At 42.1% G+C, this 18,699-nt stretch overlaps 1 protein-coding gene across 1 annotated transcript in view; it reads right to left on the reverse strand.

The window, feature by feature from the left end:
* Positions 1-15,784, reverse strand: part of rnaset2l (ribonuclease T2, like) — a 67,823-nt gene extending 52,039 nt beyond the window's left edge. The window contains exons 1-4 of the mRNA XM_073028844.1: positions 15,694-15,784; positions 7,379-7,485; positions 3,790-3,844; positions 610-674 (exon numbers count right to left, since the gene is read on the reverse strand). Coding sequence (XP_072884945.1) covers positions 610-674; positions 3,790-3,844; positions 7,379-7,461 — 203 coding nt within the window. The 5' untranslated portion in view covers positions 7,462-7,485; positions 15,694-15,784. The remainder of the gene's footprint in view (positions 1-609; positions 675-3,789; positions 3,845-7,378; positions 7,486-15,693) is intronic.
* Between the last annotated feature and the right edge of the window lie 2,915 nt (positions 15,785-18,699).

Here is an 18,699-nt window from a genome sequence, read left to right on the forward strand (position 1 = left end):
CTGCACCTTCAATAAAACTTCCACATCCTCCTATAAACAGCCAACCAGGATTGAACACAATACTCCAAGTGTGGTCTAACCAGAGTTTTATAGTAGTGCAACACGAAATCACGTCCCTTGATCTCAGTCTCCCACCCACCTGGACTAATGAAGGCCAACGCACCATAATCCTTATAATGAAATCTTCACAACTATATGAAGATTTTTATTGATGACTAAAAGCACTAGATCCTTTTTCACTTTTACTCTTTGTTTCATACTGATTGTGCAAGGTATCATTTCATCAGTCTCTTAAGGGAACTGGGAAGAAGTGTGAAAAAGCAACAGGAAAAGACAGAGAGAATCAGGCTGACTTCTCCTCTTAATATTTTCCCTTATTTATACACAGGATGTGTATGAACGTGTGTCACTGGTAAGGCAAACATTGTAAAAATTTTAATGATATAGCAATTGATTCTGGAGAAGCTGAATCTCAGAGTTGTATACTGTGCATACTTAGATAATTAATGAACTTTACTTTTGTATATCCTGCAGCTGAAATCTACAGGCTCCAGAGATATGATAACACTCTAACCCAATACAGGCTGAATATAGACAGTTCTCAGTTACCAGAGTCCGTGTATAGTCCAGTCATTCACCTGATCTGGAATGTGGCAGGATTTTCTGGGAAAACTCTAAAGAAACAGAAATAAGTTTGGTTTCAATTTTCCTTCAAATTTTTGTTGTTATATCAATGTTATCTAAACTGAATTGGTGGAAAACCTGTGGAATTCATTGCCACAGTTGGCTGTGAAAGCTGTAGCACCTGCTTAAACCCCCCCCCCCCCTCACCCAACCCCACTGATCAGGGTCACGTGAAGCCATGGGAGCAGGTGGTGGATGGTCGTATGAGCAGCTGGTGCAGATCACAAGTCCTGGTTATGTGACCAGTGACACCAGGCAGACAGTCTCTGAAGAGTATTGATAATGGCTAGTGGTCACCCATCTTGTAAAGACACTGCCCAGAAGAAGGCAATGGCAAACCAGTTCTGTAGAAAAATTTGTCAAGAACAATCACGGTCATGGAGAGACCATTATCGCCCACGTTGTACGACACAGCACCTAACAAACGCACGATTTTGCATTTAAATTCACAACTATCTAGCACTCAGCTCACCTTTACTTTGCTCCCAATCTTCTGACACATACAAGGCCGTAACACCATAAGATGAAGGAGCAAATTTAGGTCATTCAGACCATCAAGTCTGCTCTGCCATTCCATCATGTCTGATTTATTATCCCTCCCAAATCTATTCTCCAGTCTTCTTTATGTAACCTTTGACATCCCGATTAATCAAGAACCTATCAACCTCTGCTTTAAATATACTCATTGACCTAGACCATAAGACCGTAAGATATAGGATCAGAATTAGTCTGCCCTGCCACTTCACCATAGCTGATCCAATTTTCCTCAGCCCCAATCTCCTGCCTTCTCCCTGTATCCCTTCATGCTCTGACCAATCAAGAATCTATCAACCTCTGCCTTAAATATACTTAAAGGCTGGGCCTCCACAGCTGCGTGTGCAAGGAATTCCACAGATTTACCACTCTCTGACTAAAGAAATTCCTCCTCTTCACCATTCTAAAAGGATGCCCCTCTATTCTAAGACAGTGTCCTCTGGTCTTAGACTCTCCCATCATAGGAAATATCTTCTCCACATCCACTCTATCAAAGCCTTTCACCATTCGAGAGGTTTCAATGAGGTCACCACGTTATTTAGAATTCTGGTGAATACAGGCCCAGAGCCATCAAACGTTTTTCATATGACAAGACTTTCAATCCTGGAATTATTTTTGTGAATCTCCTATGAACCCTCTACAGTTTCAGCACATTCTTTCTAAGACAGGGGTCCAAAACTGGTCACAAGACTCTAAGTGAGGCCTCACCAGCGCTTTACAGAGTCTCAACTACACCTTTGCTTTTATATTCTAGTCCTCTTGAAATGAATGCTAACATCACATTTGCCTTCCTCACCACCGACTCAACCTGCAAATTGATCTTTAGGGAATCCTGCTCAAGGACTCCCGAGTCCCTTTGCACCTCAGTTTTTATATCTTCTCTCCATTTTGAGAATAGACAACTCTTTCATTTCTTCTACCAAAGTGCATGAGCATACACTACCTGACACTGTATTCCATCTGCCATTTATTTGCCCATTCTCCTAATCTGTCTAAATCCTTCTGCAGCCTCTCTACTTCCTCAAAACTACCTGCCCCTCCACCTATCTTAATATCATCTGCAAGTTTTGCAACAAAGTCATCAATTCCATCATCCAAATCATTGACTTCGCCCTCACAGCTGAATGTTCTGATAATTTGATGTTTTGCTCCAATTAAAGCTCTCTATCAGCCTCTTAGATTCCTATCATTTACCCTCATCTCTATTTCAAAGTTCAAAGTTCAAAGCAAGCTTTTCCTCAATCCAAAGTGATTGACGTGATTTGACAATCAACTGGTTTGAAACAATTGTTTTATCACATTTATTGTGTATTTAATACTTAAGTAATATTTGTGTTATCTTGTAAATATATTGATTAATTGAGCTTTTTTTTTGTTGTTCAGGTCATTCATCATGATTATGTGTAAAAATGTGGGAGCTGCATACTTAATGATGCTTGCAGGCAACTCGCTTCACGTAAAAATGAAGTTAGACTCACACTTCAGACTCCCGTGTCTTCCTTTGAGTTAGTTTAATGTTCTGAAGTTACAAAACAAAACAGCACTGAGCATTGAGAAACTTATCATCTTAACTACCCATCCTGTTTCCTCACCTTTCAGAGTTACTTCTCCCACGGTAGTGTAGCAGTTAGCTCGGCATTATTACAGCTCGAGTCCAATTCCAAAGTCATCTGTAAGGAGTCCGTATGTCCTACCTGTGGAATGTATGGGATTCCTCCTGGTTCTCCGGTTTCCTCTCACAGCCCAAAGACGTACTGGTTAGTAGGTCAATTGACTTTTGTAAATTGTTCTGTGATTAGGCTAGGATTAAATGGGGGGGCGGGGTTACTGGGTGGTGTGGCTCGAAGGGTCAGTACGGCCCATTCCAAGCCATGCACCATCTTTACAGCTTTCTCTGATCTACAGAAACAAACATTTCCTAACGTTGTCTGCCCACCACTGCATTTTTTTTAACTTCCTTGTTTTAGACCTTGAAGAGTATTTTTCCAAGCTTGTCTCGTCTACGAGATCCACCTCCTGTTTCCCAGATCTCGTTCCAACCAGAAGGTTGATCACCATTCTGCCTTTCCCGAGCAGAATGTTATTTGAATTGTAGATGGCTACCTCTTCTTAGTTACTTCCACGTCACACCCCTCCCAAAACATGTCCTCCTGATCAACAGTACTACCATCAGAGAGGAGGTACAGAAGCTGGAAGACCCACACTCAATGATTCAGAAACAGCTTCTTGCCATCTGCCATCAGATTTCTGAAAGGTCTATCAACACTACTTTGCTATTCTTCTCCTTTGCAATATATAGTAGTTGTGCTGTACTGCTGCTCAAAGCAGCAAATGTTATGCCATATAAATCAGTGAAATAATAATTCCTTTCTCTCCTGTTTTGAACCATGTCCCTTGGCACCAGTACAATGCCTCCATCTAGTTTTGTATTGGATATGGAGTACCAACAAAATAATGGATGTTATTCCAACTAACAGTATCCTGAGACTCCTGAAGCTTGCAAAATCAACCATTTAAACTTAGCTTTACAAAGAAAACTATCAGTGTAGCACTTATTTACAAAATTCTTACCATGCAAAATGATCCTGGCCACAGTTGAGCAAATATCAGGCATTTCCACTTGCAGCTTCAAAACAAAGTTTATAAATTTCAGTGTGAATTTCAGTTTTTCAAGAATAGAAACATGAGCCTGAGCTTTCGCTGCCTTCATGAGGACCACACCCTCATTGTGATTTGGAGGCTTGCGTGGCTGAATGACCCAGAGAGCTATGTTGGCTGGAGTCAGGGCTTTATGCTTTGGCTCTTGGTAGGGTCACCATGCCAAACAGGACAGCGGCCAGACTAAGAGTGGCCCACCGGTCATCCATGTTCAGGGGTTCAGCTCACTGACTGGACAAACAAAATTGCTACGGAAACAGCAGTGAAGGATCCTTCTACATCTGTGTGCGATGGTATGGACAAACGGAGATGGAGGAGCTTCACTGCTGTCCTAATCACCAGTGGCTTAGCAGGCAGTAAGTTACGAGCTTTTGCCGAGGTTTTCTCTTTGTAACTCTGGTTGCAACCCATTGGAACCCTCTGAAGGAGGTGGGTGAAACAGGCCGTCGTCTTTACTTCTCATTCCCATTAGATCAGAGGAATGTGCAGAATTCTGGGGCTTGCCTTTTAGATTTGATGATTGATGGGGATTTTCCCTAGAGATCTGATGGGTAACTACTACACTATGCAAAAGGCTTAGGCACATATAAATGGCAAGGGTGCCTGAAACTTCTGTACAATACTGTAGTAATTTTATGTATTGCACTGTATTGCTTTCACAAAATGAACCAAATTTCATGATGTGTGAGTGATGATAAACCTGATTCTGATATGGGTCTCTATTGTGGACTGAGAGTGGGAATGGGACAGGGAGAGGGGAATCATGGTTGGGAAAAGGAGAAGGGAGAGGGGAGGGAGTGGGAAGCACTGGGGAGACATTCTGTAATGATCAATAAGCCAATTGTTTGGAATCAGATGACTTTACCTGGTGTTGCAGGGCTGGGTGTGTCTGCACTTGTGTCTCCCCTCGCCCTAGACACTCCTTCTCTGCCATCTGTCCCACACCCTCTCGTGGCACCTCACCCTCATCATTCCCAATATTCTTTGCTCCTGCCAGATTTACAAACTCGCTCTCCATTCCATGTTCACAAATACAGTTCTGTGCTAAAATCTTAGGTACCCTATCTATATATAAGACCATAAGATATAGGAACAGAATGAGGCCATTTGGCCCATTGGGTCTGCTCCACCATTTCATCATGGCTGATCCAATTTTGCTCTCAGTCCCAATCTCCTGCCTTCTCCCCATGTCCTGTCATGCCCTGACAAATCAAGAATCAATCTCTGCCTCCACAACTGCTTGTGGTAAAGAATTCCATAGAGTCACCACTCTCAGGCTAAAGAAATTCCTCATCTCCATTCTAAAAGGACACCCCTCTATCCTGAGGCTGTATCCTCTGGTCCTAGACTCTCCCACTATAGGAAATATCCTCTCCACATCCACTCTATCGTGGACTATCACCATTCGATAGGTTTCAATGACTTCATCCTCATTCTTCTGAATTCCCATGAATACAGGCCCAGAACCATCAAACACTCTTCATATGACAAGCTGTTTAATCCAGGAATCATTTTCATGAATCTCCTTTGAACCCTCCTCAGTTTTAACCCGTCCTTTCCAAGATGAGGGGCCCAAGACTGTTCACAGTACTCCAAGTGAGGCCTCACCAGTACTTTATAAAGTCTCAGCATTACATCCTTGATTTTATATTCTAGTCCTCTTGAAATGAATGCTAACGTTGCATTTGCCTTCCTCGTCACTGATTCAACCTGCAAATCAACCCTTAGGGAGTCCTGCACAAGGACTCCCAAGTCCATTTCCACCTCAGATTTTTGTATTTTCTCACCATTTAGTACATGACCATACACTTCCAGACATTGTATTCCATCTGCTATTTCTTTGCCCATTCTCCTCATCTAAGTAACTTCTGTAGCCTCTCTGTTTTCTCAAATCTACCTGCCCCTCCACCTACCTTTGTATCATCTGCAGACATTGCATCAAAGCCATCAATTCCTCATCCAAATCATTGACATATCATGTAACAAGAATTAGTCCCAGCACCCCTGTGAAATACCACTAGTCACTGGCAGCCAACCAGAAAAGGCTCCCTTTATTCCCACTCTTTTTCTCCTGCCAATCAGCCACTGCTTTATCTTTCCTTTAAAGGCATAGGCTTGTAGCTTGTGTCTCTTGTGTGGCACCTTGTCATAGGCCCTCTGAAAATCAAAGTACACAACCAATTCTCCTTTGTCTATCCTGATTGTTGTTTCTTCAAAGAATTCCAACAGGTTTGTCAGGCAAAGATTTTCCCTTAGAAAATACATGTGCAAGACTTTTACACAATACTGTCTGTGTTGTGCATGTGATACTGACCTGCTCCCCATAGATGCTGCCAGATCTGCTCAGTTCCTCCAGCAATTTGTGTGCGTGTGTGTACTCCAACATCATCAGTAGCTACAGATTCTACTTCAGCTTTGTCTAGTTAGTTAATGACCAGTTTGTTAAAGAGCTCAGGGTTCGGATTGGGAAAACGCAGTCAAACTTTGTTCGTCTCCTGTGTTCAGAACCTTGGTGAGGGATTGACTATTTTTTTTTGACTTCTGGTTATTCATCCAATCAATACTCCAATTTTTAAAATGTTCACTTTTTTAGGTGTTACGCATTACAGGAGTATGACATGTATCTCTGGTTGCTCCATTCTCTGTTGCTACTTTGGGTGATTTCCATCAAGGTGGTCTCACATTATGAACTGAGCTGAACTGAATGTGCCTGGATTTCTTTAATTTTGTGTGTTTATATTTCTTTGTTACCATTTGCACAATTAGCTTTTTTGGTGCGGGTGGGTTGGTGTTTTTCTTTGAGTGGTGTTTCTTTGCTTTGAGACTGTCTGTGGGGTGATGAGTTTCAGGTTTGTACATTTTGAATCTTTAAATATAGTAGATAAGGCCCTCGTGAGTTTAAAGGAAGCTTTGGAAAACAGAAACAAACTGAGTTTCAAAGGAAACAGAGTCTTAATGGGTTTAAGAAAGAGTGACAAACAGAATGAATGGGTTTCAAAAGTCACAAGAAACGGGGCCCTGGAGAATTTAAAGAGAGTATGAAAACTGGGCCTTTGGTTTAAAGGGAGTACAGGAATCCAGTGAGCCAGACACCAAACCCACGGGGGATTCTGAACAATCAAATGGTGGATTATCAGACTTTTATTATAAAACAAGCATGGAAAGTACTTCCTATGGGTGTGTATGGTCCACTCTCATCGCCTATAAGATTCCTTCCTTTCCAGCTCTTTACTTTTCCCACCTACCACATTCTAGCTTGTTCTTCTTCCCCCCCCCCACCTTTCTATTCTGATGTCTTCCCCCTTCCTTCCCAGTCCTCGCAACAGATGCTGCCTGACCTGCTGACTTCCTCCAGCTTTTGTGTGCTCAGCTATTCGCTTTCTGGATACAATGTGAAAGATTACTTTGTAAGAGAGAGGCATTGAAATAGAGGATTCAGTAATATTTTTAGAAACTAAATTTATAGTATCAGCTTCAGCAGAGAGTCATGTACCAAACCTACCTGTCGTAGAAATCAGGCTGTATTTCTGTGGTATCTATCAGACCCCAAAGCATAGTCAGACATATCACAGTGTACAAGGACATGACTGAGACAAACTCTCTGTTCCCCTGTGAAAAGACAGAACATGCCATTGAATTATACCTTGTGAATCGTTTGTGACATTTGCTGAATTTTGGTTGAAAAATTAACAATTATTAATTTTAAAATAAGATATATATTATGCCATGACAAGAGGGTGTACAGGAGTGAGATATGCCAACTAGTGGAGTGGTGCCGCAGCAACAACCTGGCACTCAACGTCAGTAAGACGACAGAGCTGATTGTGGACTTCAGGAAGGGTAAGACGAAGGAACACATACCAATCCTCATAGAGGATCAGAAGTGCAGAGAGTAGCAGCTACAAGTTCCTGGGTGTCAAGATCTCTAAGGGTCTAACCTGGTCTCAACATATCAATACAGTTACAAAGAAGGCAAGACAGTGGCTATACCTTATTAGGAGTTTGAAGAGATTTGGCGTGTCAACAAATACACTCAAAAACTTCTATAGTTGTACTGTGGAAAGCATTCTGACAGACTACATCATTGTCTGGTGTGGAGGGGCTACTGCACAAGACCAAAAGAAGCTGCAGAAGGTTGTAAATCTAGTCAGCTCCATCTTGGGTACTAGCCTACAAAGTACCCAGAACATCTTTAGTGAGCGGTGTCTCAGAAAGGCAGCATCCATTATTAAGGACCTCCAGCACCCAGGGCATGCTCTTTTCTCACTGTCACCATCAGGTAGGAGGTACAGAAACATGAAGGCACACACTCAGTTATTCAGGAACAGCTTCTTCCCATCTGCCATCTGATTCCTAAATGGACTTTGAAGCTTTGGACACTATCTACTTTTTTTTAATATACAGTATTTTTATTTTTGCATGTTTTTTGAAATCTATTCAATATATGTAATTGATTTACTTGTTTATTTATTAGTATTATTATTTTTACTTTATTTATTATATTTTCTTTTTGACCTTTTTCTCTCTCACTCATGATCCAGTCTTTCTCCATATCTTCTGTTTCTAGTTGGCTTGCAATTCGCCCTCCATTGCACCTCAGCCTTTAAGCTGCAGTTTTCGAAGCTACCATGCTGCCACTCTGTTTTCCTGTCTGACATTTATAAAGTACTGGCGAGGCTTCACTTCAAATATTGTGAGCATTTTTGGATCCCCTTATTTCAGAAGGGACGTTGGAGAGGGTTCAAAGGAGGTTCACAAAAATGATTCTAGGAAAGTAAAGCCTGACATGTGAATAATATTTGATGGCTCTGGATCTGTACTCACTGAAATTCAGAAGAATGAGGGGTGACCTATTGCATGGTGAAAGGCCTTGGTACAGTGGATGTGAAGAGGATGTTTCTGATGGTGGGGGAGTCTAAGAATAGATTATCCTTTATTATAATTCAAGAGGACCATAGTCTTGTGGTTTAAAGGCTTGCCTAGTCCCCTCTGATATCAGAAGGAAAGGTGATAGGGGATAAAACTGCTCACAATATTAGTTAGGAGAATTGGCAGGAGTTCTGTAGGTGAGAACGAGATTCCTGGAGGTATGTTGCCTCCCAGGTGCCAGGGTTGGGGGATATCTCAGATCGAGTCCTCAGCATTCTTAAGTGGGAGGGAGGGTGAACAGCCAGAGGTTGTGATCCACGTAGGTACCAATGACATGGGTAGGATGAGTGGTGAGATTCTGGATGGGGAGTTCAGACAGTTAGGTGCTAAATTAAAGGGCAGATCCCCCAGGGTTGTGATCTCAGGATTGCTGCCAGTGCCACGTGCTAGTGAGGCCAGAACCAGGAAGTTTATACTGTTTAATATTTGGCTAAGGAGTTGGTGTAGAAAGGAGGGCATAAGATTTTGGGTCTCTTCCTGGGAAGGTGGGACCCGTACAGAAGGGATTATCTGAACTGGAAGGGGACTAATATCCTAGTGGGAAGGTTTGTTAATGCTGCATGGTGGGGTTTAAACTAGAGTTGCGGGGGGGGGGGGGGGTGGGAACCAGAGTGCCAGAACAGTTCATGGAGAGGTTGTGAAGGCAGATGTTGGTAAGACCTCAGACAGATTTAGGAATCAAAAGGTTGAGCATGGTGCAAATAGTGTCCTGAGCTGCAAATGTTTCAATGCAAGAATATCACAGGAAAGTCTGATTATAATGCTGAAGATGAGGTAACTGGTTTACAAACAGAGGCAATGTGTAGTGAAAAGAGGCTGTTGATGGGGCAAAATTTGCAGTCAACAGGATGAGTGGCAACATAAAAGGCAGACAAAATCGAAAAGGGTGAATACCGGACCAAAGGTGTTATATTTGAATGCATGCAGTATCCAAAATAAGGTAGGTGAATTTGTAGCACAGTATCATGTAGGCAGATATGATATTGTAGGCCTTATTGAATCATGGCTGAAAAAAAGATTATAGCTGAGAGCTTATTATCCAAGGGCACACGTTGTACTGAAAAGACGGGCAGCAATCAAAGGAGGTGGCATTGCTCTGTTGGCAGAAAATGAAATCAAATCATTAGAACGAGGTGACAGAGGGTCAAAAGACGTTGAATATTGTGGATAGAACTAAGGAACTGCAAGGGTAAAATCTGATAGGAATTGTATACAAATCCCCAAACAGTAGTAAGGATGTGGTCTACAAATTACAGTGGGAAATAGAAAATGCATGCCAAAAGGGGAATGTTACAATAGTCATGGGGGCTTCAGTACCCAGGAAGATTGGTGCTGGATTCCAGGAGGGGGAGTTTGTAGAGTACTTATGAGATAGCTTTTTAGAGTAGCTCATGGTTGAGCCCACTAGAGGATCAGCTATTCTGGATCAGGTGTTGTGCAATGACCCAGAATTGATTAGAGAACTTAAGGAAAGATGACACAACCATGGCTAACAAGAGAAGTCAAAGCAACATAAAAGCCAAAGAGAAGGCATATAATAAGAATAAGTAGTGGGAAGTTAGAGGATTGGGAAGCTTTGAAAAACCAACAGAAGTCAACTAAAAAGAAAGGTAAAGATGGAATAGGAAAGTAAGCTAGCCAATAATATTAAAGATACCAAAGGTTTCTTCAGATACATGAAGACAAACTGAATAAGTATTTTGCATCAGTCTTCACTGTGGAAGACACGAGCAGTATGATGCAAGTTTCATGTGTCCGGGGGTCTTGAAGTGTGTGAAGTTACCATTACTAAACAGAAGGTTCTTGGGAAACTGAAAGGTCTGAAGGTAGATAAGTCACCTGGACCAGATGGTGTACACGCCAGGGTTCTGAAAGAGGTGGTGAAGGGAATATCGAGGCATTAATAATGACCTTTCAAGTATAACTAATTCTGGAATGGTTCCAGAAGACTGGAAAATTAGAAATGTCACTCCACTCCTCAAGAAGGGAGAGTGGCAGAAGAACTGAAACGATAGGCCACTTAGTCTGACCTTGATTGTTGGGAAGATGTTGGACTCAATCATTAAGGATGAGGCACATGGTAAAATAGGCCACGGTCAGCTTGGTTTCCTCAACAAAATCTTGCCTGACTAATCATTGGAATTCTTTGAAGAAAGAACAAGCAGGATAGACAAAGGAGAATTGGTTGATGTGTACTTGGATTTTCAGAAGGCCTTTGACAAAGTGCCACACACGAGGCTGTACAACAAGCTAGAAGCCTGTGGTATTACAAGAAAGATTCTAGCATGGATGAAGCAGTGGCTGATTGGCAGGAGGCAAAGAGTGGGAACAAAGGGAGCCTTTTCTGGTTGGCTGCTGGTGACTAGTGATGTTCCACAGGGGTCTGTGTTGGGACTGATTCTTTTACATTATAGGTATATGGAAGAATTTAAGGTGGGGAGCTATATGTGAGGCAGGGTTTGAGGGTCAGCACAACATTGTGGGCCGAAGGGCCTGTAATGTGCTGTACTATTCTATGTTCTATGTCAATGATTTGGATGATGGAATTGACTGCTTTTTGACAAAGTTTGCAGACAACATGAATATAGGTGGAGGGGCAGGTAGTTTTGAGGAAGTAGAGAGGCTGCAAAAGGATTTAGCCAGATTAGGAGAGTGGGCAAAGAAATGGCAGATGGAATACAGTGTCAGGAATTGTCTGGTCATGCACTTTGGTGGAAGAAATGAAAGGGTTGACTATTTTCTAAATGGAGAGAAAATACAAACATCTGAGGTACAAAGGGACTTGGGAGTCCTTGTGCGGGATTCCCTAAAGGTTAATTTGCAAGTTGAGTCGGTGGTGAGAAAGGTAAATGCAATGTTGACATTTATTTCAAAACGACTAGAATATAAAAGCAAGGATGTAAAGTTGAGACTTTATGAAGCACTGGTGAGGCCTCACTTGGAGTATTGTGAGCAGTTCTGGGCAGTTTTAGAAAGGATGTGTTGAAACTGGAGAGGGTTCTAAGGAGGTTCACAAAAAAGATTTCAGGATTGAATGGCTTGTCATATGAAGAGTGTTTGACGGCTCTGGGCCTGTATTCACCAACATTCTAAAGAATGAGTGGTGACCTCATTGAAACCTCTCAAATGGTGGATGTGGAGAGGATGTTTCCTATGATGGGAGAGTCTAAGACCAGAGGACGCAGCCTCAGAAAAGGGAAGCATCCTTTTAGAATGGTGAAGAGAAGGAATTTCTTCAGCCAGAGAGTAGTGAACCTGTGGAATTCATTGCCTAGGGCATCTGTGGAGAGCAAGCCTTTATGTATATTTAATGCAGATGTTGACAGATTCTTGATTGGTCAGAGTATGAAAAGAGACGGAGAGAAGGCAGGAGACTGAGGCTGAGAGGAAAATTGGATCAACCCTGATGAGATGACAGAGCAGACTCAATGGGCCAAATGGCCTAATTCTGTTCCTATATCTTATGGTCTTATCCTTTGTACATTTACTCTGTCCTGTTAGAACTTTGTTGAATCAAATGTCATCTCACCCCATCCTTCCAAACTCTGGTGGATATAAATTTCTCTTCAAACATCAGACCCACCATCTCATGAAATTACTGGAACTGTGAGAGAAGACAATGAGCTCTGTTTGGAATCACTCACATCAGACAGTCTATACTATTCTACAGAATGCATTTCTGCATCCACTGGTGACAGCATGCATGTGTTTTGAAGGGGTTTTGACCCCCTTTAATTGACAGAACAGCTTTAAAGATAAATGCACTTTAAAACCAATTGGCCACAGTTAACTCCCTTGGACACAGGCAGGCTCTGCACATTATATATTACATGTCAAAGCCATTATGAGTTTTGTTATACAGTTGGCCTCCTACAACAAAATGGGGTCAGCTCATTAGACCTGAAAAAGCACTGCCTAACTAAAAATGCCACCATGTTAGAGGCAATCCACACAATATGCTGGAGGAACTCAGCAGGGCAGGCATCATCTACTGAAATGAATAAACAGCCAATGTTTTGGGTTGATACCCTTCTTCAGGACTGGAAAGGAAGGGGAAAGATGCCAGAATAAAAAAAGTGGGGGTAGGAGAAGGAGACTAACTGGAAGGTGATAGGTGAAGCCAAGTGGGTGGGAAAGGTAAAAGGCTGGAGAGGAAGGAATTTGATAAGAGAGGAGAGTGGACCAGAGCAGAAAGGAAAGGAGGAGGGGACACAGGGGGAGGTGATAGGCAAGGAGAAGAGGTAAAGGGCTAGATTAGGGAATAGAAGAAGAGGGGAGAAGGAGGGAAAAATTACTGGAAGGAGAGATCGATAATCATGCCATCAGGTTGGAGGCTACCCAGATGGAATATAAGGTTTGCTCCTCCAACCCCAGGGTGATCTCATCGCAGCACAAGAGTGGTCCACTGGTCCTCCAGATTCGGAATGGGAATTAAAATGTTTGGCCAGTGGGAAGTTCCACATTTGGCGGATGTAGCAGTGGTGCTGGACAAAGCAGACCCCAGGCTAGAGGTACACTGCACACTTATCTCAAAGCTGTTGTGTTAGACAAGTAACAATCATGCTAAGTCTTACAGTTTCAGCAAGTTTGCTAACTAGAAGATATGATAACACAAACACTGAAGTGTTCTTCAACAGTGGTACTGAAAGGGAATGTGAGAGCAGAGTGTCAGATCCAGCTTTTACAGGATGAAGAATGGCCTTACGTCTCAGAAGAGATTGACTCCAGGAGTATGGCACCCCTGTGATTTGATCATACATGCTTCCTTCTCCAAGTTCATGGACAAAATCTTGTGGTTTCATGGTACATTATCAATTGCTCATGTTCAGTTGGTGTCACTTGGATACATGGTGAAAACCACAGGTTTTTCTGTTTCATCAACAGCAAGTTTGAGCAATGGAGATGGTCAGCAATTTTAAATTACTCGGTGTTTTCATTTCAGAGGACCTGTCCTGGGCCCAGCACATAGTGCAATTACAAAGAAAGCACGGCAGCAGATTTGCTAAGATTCGGCATAACATCTAAACCTTTGAAAAACTTTTATAGATGTGTAATGGAGAGTATATTATCTGGCTGCATCACAGCCTGGTATGGAAATACCAATGCCCTTAAATAGAAAATCCTACAAAAAGTACCAGACAACACACACAAAATGCTGGTGGAACACAGCAGGCCAGGCAGCATCTATAGGGAGAAGCGCTGTCGATGTTTTGGGCCGAGACCCTTCATCAGGACCGGATATGGCCCAGTCCATCACCGGTAAAGTCCTCTCTACCATTGAGCACATCTACATGGAACACTGATGCAGAAAAGCAGCATCCACCATCAGGAACCCCCATCATCCAGGCCATGCTCTCTTCTCATTGCTGCCATCAGGAAGAAGGTAGAAGAGCCTCAGGACTCGCACCACCAGGTTCCGTAACAGTTACTACCCCTCAACCATCAGACTCTTGTACCAAAGGAGATACCTTCACTCAACCTCACTTGCCCCATCATTGAAATGTTCCCATAAACTTTGGGAATTCGTTATTATTATTTCTTTCTTTTCATTTTTGCAGTCTGTTGTCTTTTGCACACTGGTTGTCTGCCCTGTTGGTATAGTCCTTCTTTGATTCCGTTTTGGTTATTGGATTTATTGAGTGTACCCACAAGAAAATAAATCTCTGGCTTCTATACGGTGGCATATATGTTCTTTGATAATAAATTTACTGTGAACTTTGGAGTTTATGTCGGAAGAAAATAGAAAATATCATTTCTTTAAACTGCATGATATGCAAAGTTTACTCAATAATATTTAATCAATTTTTTGTTAAAAAAGGATTAAAGCATAAGAATGCCTTTGTGCATGTAATCATTTCCAAGCATCAAAGCTTTTGCATGCGCACAGTCTGAGGAATTCAAAGTAGTAAAAGATGTAAAGAATTATACACTGGGGTAAATTCATTCTGTGATACTTTTTAATATAAATTAAAACCCCACAGTTCAAAATGAATTAGTCCCAGATGCAATCTGTAATTCATAAGTACTAGCAATAAATGTTCCCTTCTGTACACAGATTTATTAGTGTCTGGAACTCTGTTACATAATTATTTTAAAGCGTGATTATCCACTACTTTTTGATTTTAATTAAGTGATTAGCTCACCTTTCCATTTGGGGGAGTAAACATGTATTGCCCTTGCCTCTCGAGCTCTGTTTTATTAATTATAGAATTCATAATATCATAGGGATGACATCTACAATTTTCTAAAAGAAGTATCTGAATAGCTGGGATCCCCGCAGAGGGCATTCATTTGCAAAAAATTAGCTTTGTAGATTAAATGCACCTTGTTACTGATTAAATGTCTCCATTAAGTAAACCTCCTCTAAGTGAATCACAACCTTGACGTAGGGTTTGGAGGCTTGTGTGCCTCAATGACCCAGGGAGCCATGTTGGCTGGAGTCAGGACTTTAAGCTTTGCCTCTTGGTGGGGTCACCCATGCCAAACAGGTCAAAGGGTAGGGGCCAGACTAAGATTGGTCCACTGATCCTGCAGGTTCGGGGGTTCAGCTTAAGGCTAACAACCCTGACTGGTCAAACAAATTTGCTACAGAAACAGCAATGAAGAATCGTTCTACATCTGTGTGCGATGGTATTCCTGAATCTCTACCCGGGACTTGCATGAGTGACAGTAGTGAAAACCGAGAGGATGCTACTGACATGATGAAGGAAGCCTTGATCACCGTCAGAGATGAAGGACCATCATTACTGCCCTAGATGCCAGTGGCATAACGCAGTAAGATAGTAAGTTAAGTAAACCAAGTGTATAATACAGATAGGGATGTTCAGGAAAGGACATTATCAAAATGTCAACCATACAAATCACACCAAACACAACAAGGCCACTTACCAATTGTTTTCTGATTACAGCTGCCTTGACAAGCTCTTCAGTGACTCACTTAAGATGATCAATATGTTTTGAGCTACTGATGGCTTAAAAATGAACAGTAACCCGAAAGAGGAAGTCGTCTATTTTGATATGAGAGCTGGAGTATGACAGCAGAACAGAAAGTAAGTTTGCAGAACCTTCCTCAACAGATTAGCCATCCTCAACTGAAGTTCACAGTTAACGGACTTCTATTTCTAGAAAGAATGGGCCTTCTGCTTCAATGATCTACTCCATGCCTGAACTTTCTTGTCTTTTATTCACCGCAATCTACCTGGGCAATAAGCAGCACATTTTGATTGACTTGAATGATAACACTCATCTTAAAGATACCTTTTGACACATTGGCCTTAATAAATCAAAGTATTGAGTACAGAAACAAGAAAAAGCCTGCAGATGCTGGAAATCCAAGCAACATACACAAAATGCTCCCTGGCCTGCTGAGTTCCTCCAGCACTTTGGTGTGTTATTGAGTACAGAAGATGGGAAGCTATGTTGAAGTTGTATAAGACATGGTGAGGCCTCATGTGGAGTATTATGTTCAGTATTCAGCTACCTACAGGAAAGATGTAAATGATGTGAAATGGTACAGAGAAAATTAACAAGGATGTTGTGGGTCTGGAAGACCTGAGCACTCAAAAACTTCTACAGATGTATCTTGGAGACCATTCTGCTGACTGGTTGCATCACCAATCTGGTATGGGGGGGGAGTGTGGGCACTTCACAAGTTTGAAATAAATTGCAGAAACTTGTAAAATTAGTCAGCTCCATCATGGGTACCAGCCTCTGTAGTATCCAAGACATCTTCAAGGAGCTTTAGGAAGGTGGTATCCGTCATTGAGGACACCTGCCACCCAGGACATGCCCTCTTTTCATTGTTACCATCGGGAAGGAGGTACAGAAGCCTGAATGTCTATAGATGTACCATGGAGAGCATTCTGACAGCTCTATCCTGTGTACTCGCCTACAAGTATCCAGGACCAATTCAAGGAGTGGTGTCTTAGAAAGGCAGTGTCCATTATTAAGGACTTCCAGCATGAAGGGGATGCCCTTTTCTCACTGTTACCATCAGGTAGGAGGTACGAAAGGCACACACTCAGTAATTCAGGAACAGCTTCTTCCCCTCTGCCATCTGTTTTCTAAATGGACATTCAACCCATGAACACCACCTCACTACATTTTTAATTTGTTTTATTTTGCACTACTTATTTAAACAACTATTTAATAGACAAATATATACTTAATGTAACTCAAGTTTTTTCACTGTGTTCTTTTATCATGTATTGCATCGTATTGCCACCGTAAAGTTAACAAATTTCACAACATATGCTGGTGATATTAAACTTGAATTCTGATTCTGATATGGAAAGATTGAATAGGTTAGGACTTCATTCCTTGGAATGTAGAAAATTGAGAGGAGATTTGATAGAGTCTTACAAAATTATGAAGGGTATAGATAGAGTTAATGCAAGCAGGAGGTTGTGTGGGACTGCAAGTAGAGGCCATGGGTTAAGGATTATAGGTGAAAAGTTTAAGGGGAACATGAGGGGAAACTTCTTCACTCAGAGGGTTGTGAGAGTGTGGAACGAGCTGCCAACACAAGTGGTACATGTAAGCTCTATTTCAACATTTTAGCGAAGCTTGGATAGGTACATGAATGGTAGGGACATGGAAGGCTATGGTCCTGGTACAGGTCGATGGGAGTAGGCAGTTTAAATGGTTCAGCATAGACTAGATGAGTCAAAGGGCTTGTTTCTGTGATGTGCTTTTCTGTGACTCTATGACAGTTTTTCTGTTCTGAATGTCATGTGTGAACATAGATGAAACATTGCAAAATGTATGGATTGTTTTACCCTTAAAGTTTCTATGTGCCTGTCAGAATTAAAGGAAAAGGTAAAAAGTGGAGGGGTCCCTGGTTGAGAGAAAAAGCAGGTGCATAGCAGCTATAGGCGGGCAGGAACAAATGAGATGCTCAAGGAGTACAAGAAATGCAGGGAACACTGATGCACCATCAATAACTCTCAGAGACGTGAGTCAAGCTAGGCTTTTATTGGCTGGAAGAAAGCACCGTCAGCAGCAAGAGCCCACCACACAGCATCCTGGAGACTGAGGGAGGAGCAGTGCCTCCAATCGCCTTTATACTGGGGTCTGTGGGAGGAGCCACAGGAGCAGTCAGCAGAGGGGGCGTGTCCAGACAGGTAAATGTAGTTCACCACAAACACTTACGAATGGCTTAAAAAAGGCATGAAGTTGCTCTGGCAGGCAAGATGAAGGAGAATCCTAAGAGATTCTACAGATATGTTAAGGATTTCAAGGGGCAAAATTGGTCCTCTGGAAGATCAGAATGGTAATCCATGTGTGAAGCCAAAACAAATGGGGGAGATCTTAAATGCATTCTTTGCATCTGTACCCTGAGGCAAATCAGGGCAGATAAATCCCCAAGGCCTGAGAAGGTGCTCCATCGGATCTTACGGGAGGCAAGTGCAGGAATTGCCAGGGTCCCTGCAAAGATATTTAAAACATCCTCAGCGTCAGGAGAGGTACCAGAGGATTGGAGGATAGCCATCTGGGAGGAGCCACAGGAGCAGTCAGCAGCGGGGCGTGTCCAGACAGGTATATGTAGTTTACAACACCATCGTTGTTCCTCTGCTTAAAAAAGGTTCTATACAGAAAGCAGGAAATTATAAACCAATGAGTCTGACATCAGTTGTGGGAAAGTTATTGGAAGGTATCCTAAGGGCCTGGATTTATAAGTATGTGGATAGACATGGATTTGTTAAGGGTGGCCAGCATGGCTTTGTTGTGGCAGATCATGTCTAACCAATCTTAAGGAATTTTTAGAGGTAGTTACCAGGAAAGTGGATGAAAGCAAGTCAGTGGATGTTGTCTACATGGAATTTAGTAAGGCAAAGGTCCCACATGGGAATCAAGGAGATTCAGTCACTTGGCATTCAAAATGAGGTAGTAAAT

This window comes from Hemitrygon akajei, chromosome 25, assembly GCF_048418815.1.
Source record: "Hemitrygon akajei chromosome 25, sHemAka1.3, whole genome shotgun sequence".
NCBI classification, from domain to species: domain Eukaryota; kingdom Metazoa; phylum Chordata; class Chondrichthyes; order Myliobatiformes; family Dasyatidae; genus Hemitrygon; species Hemitrygon akajei.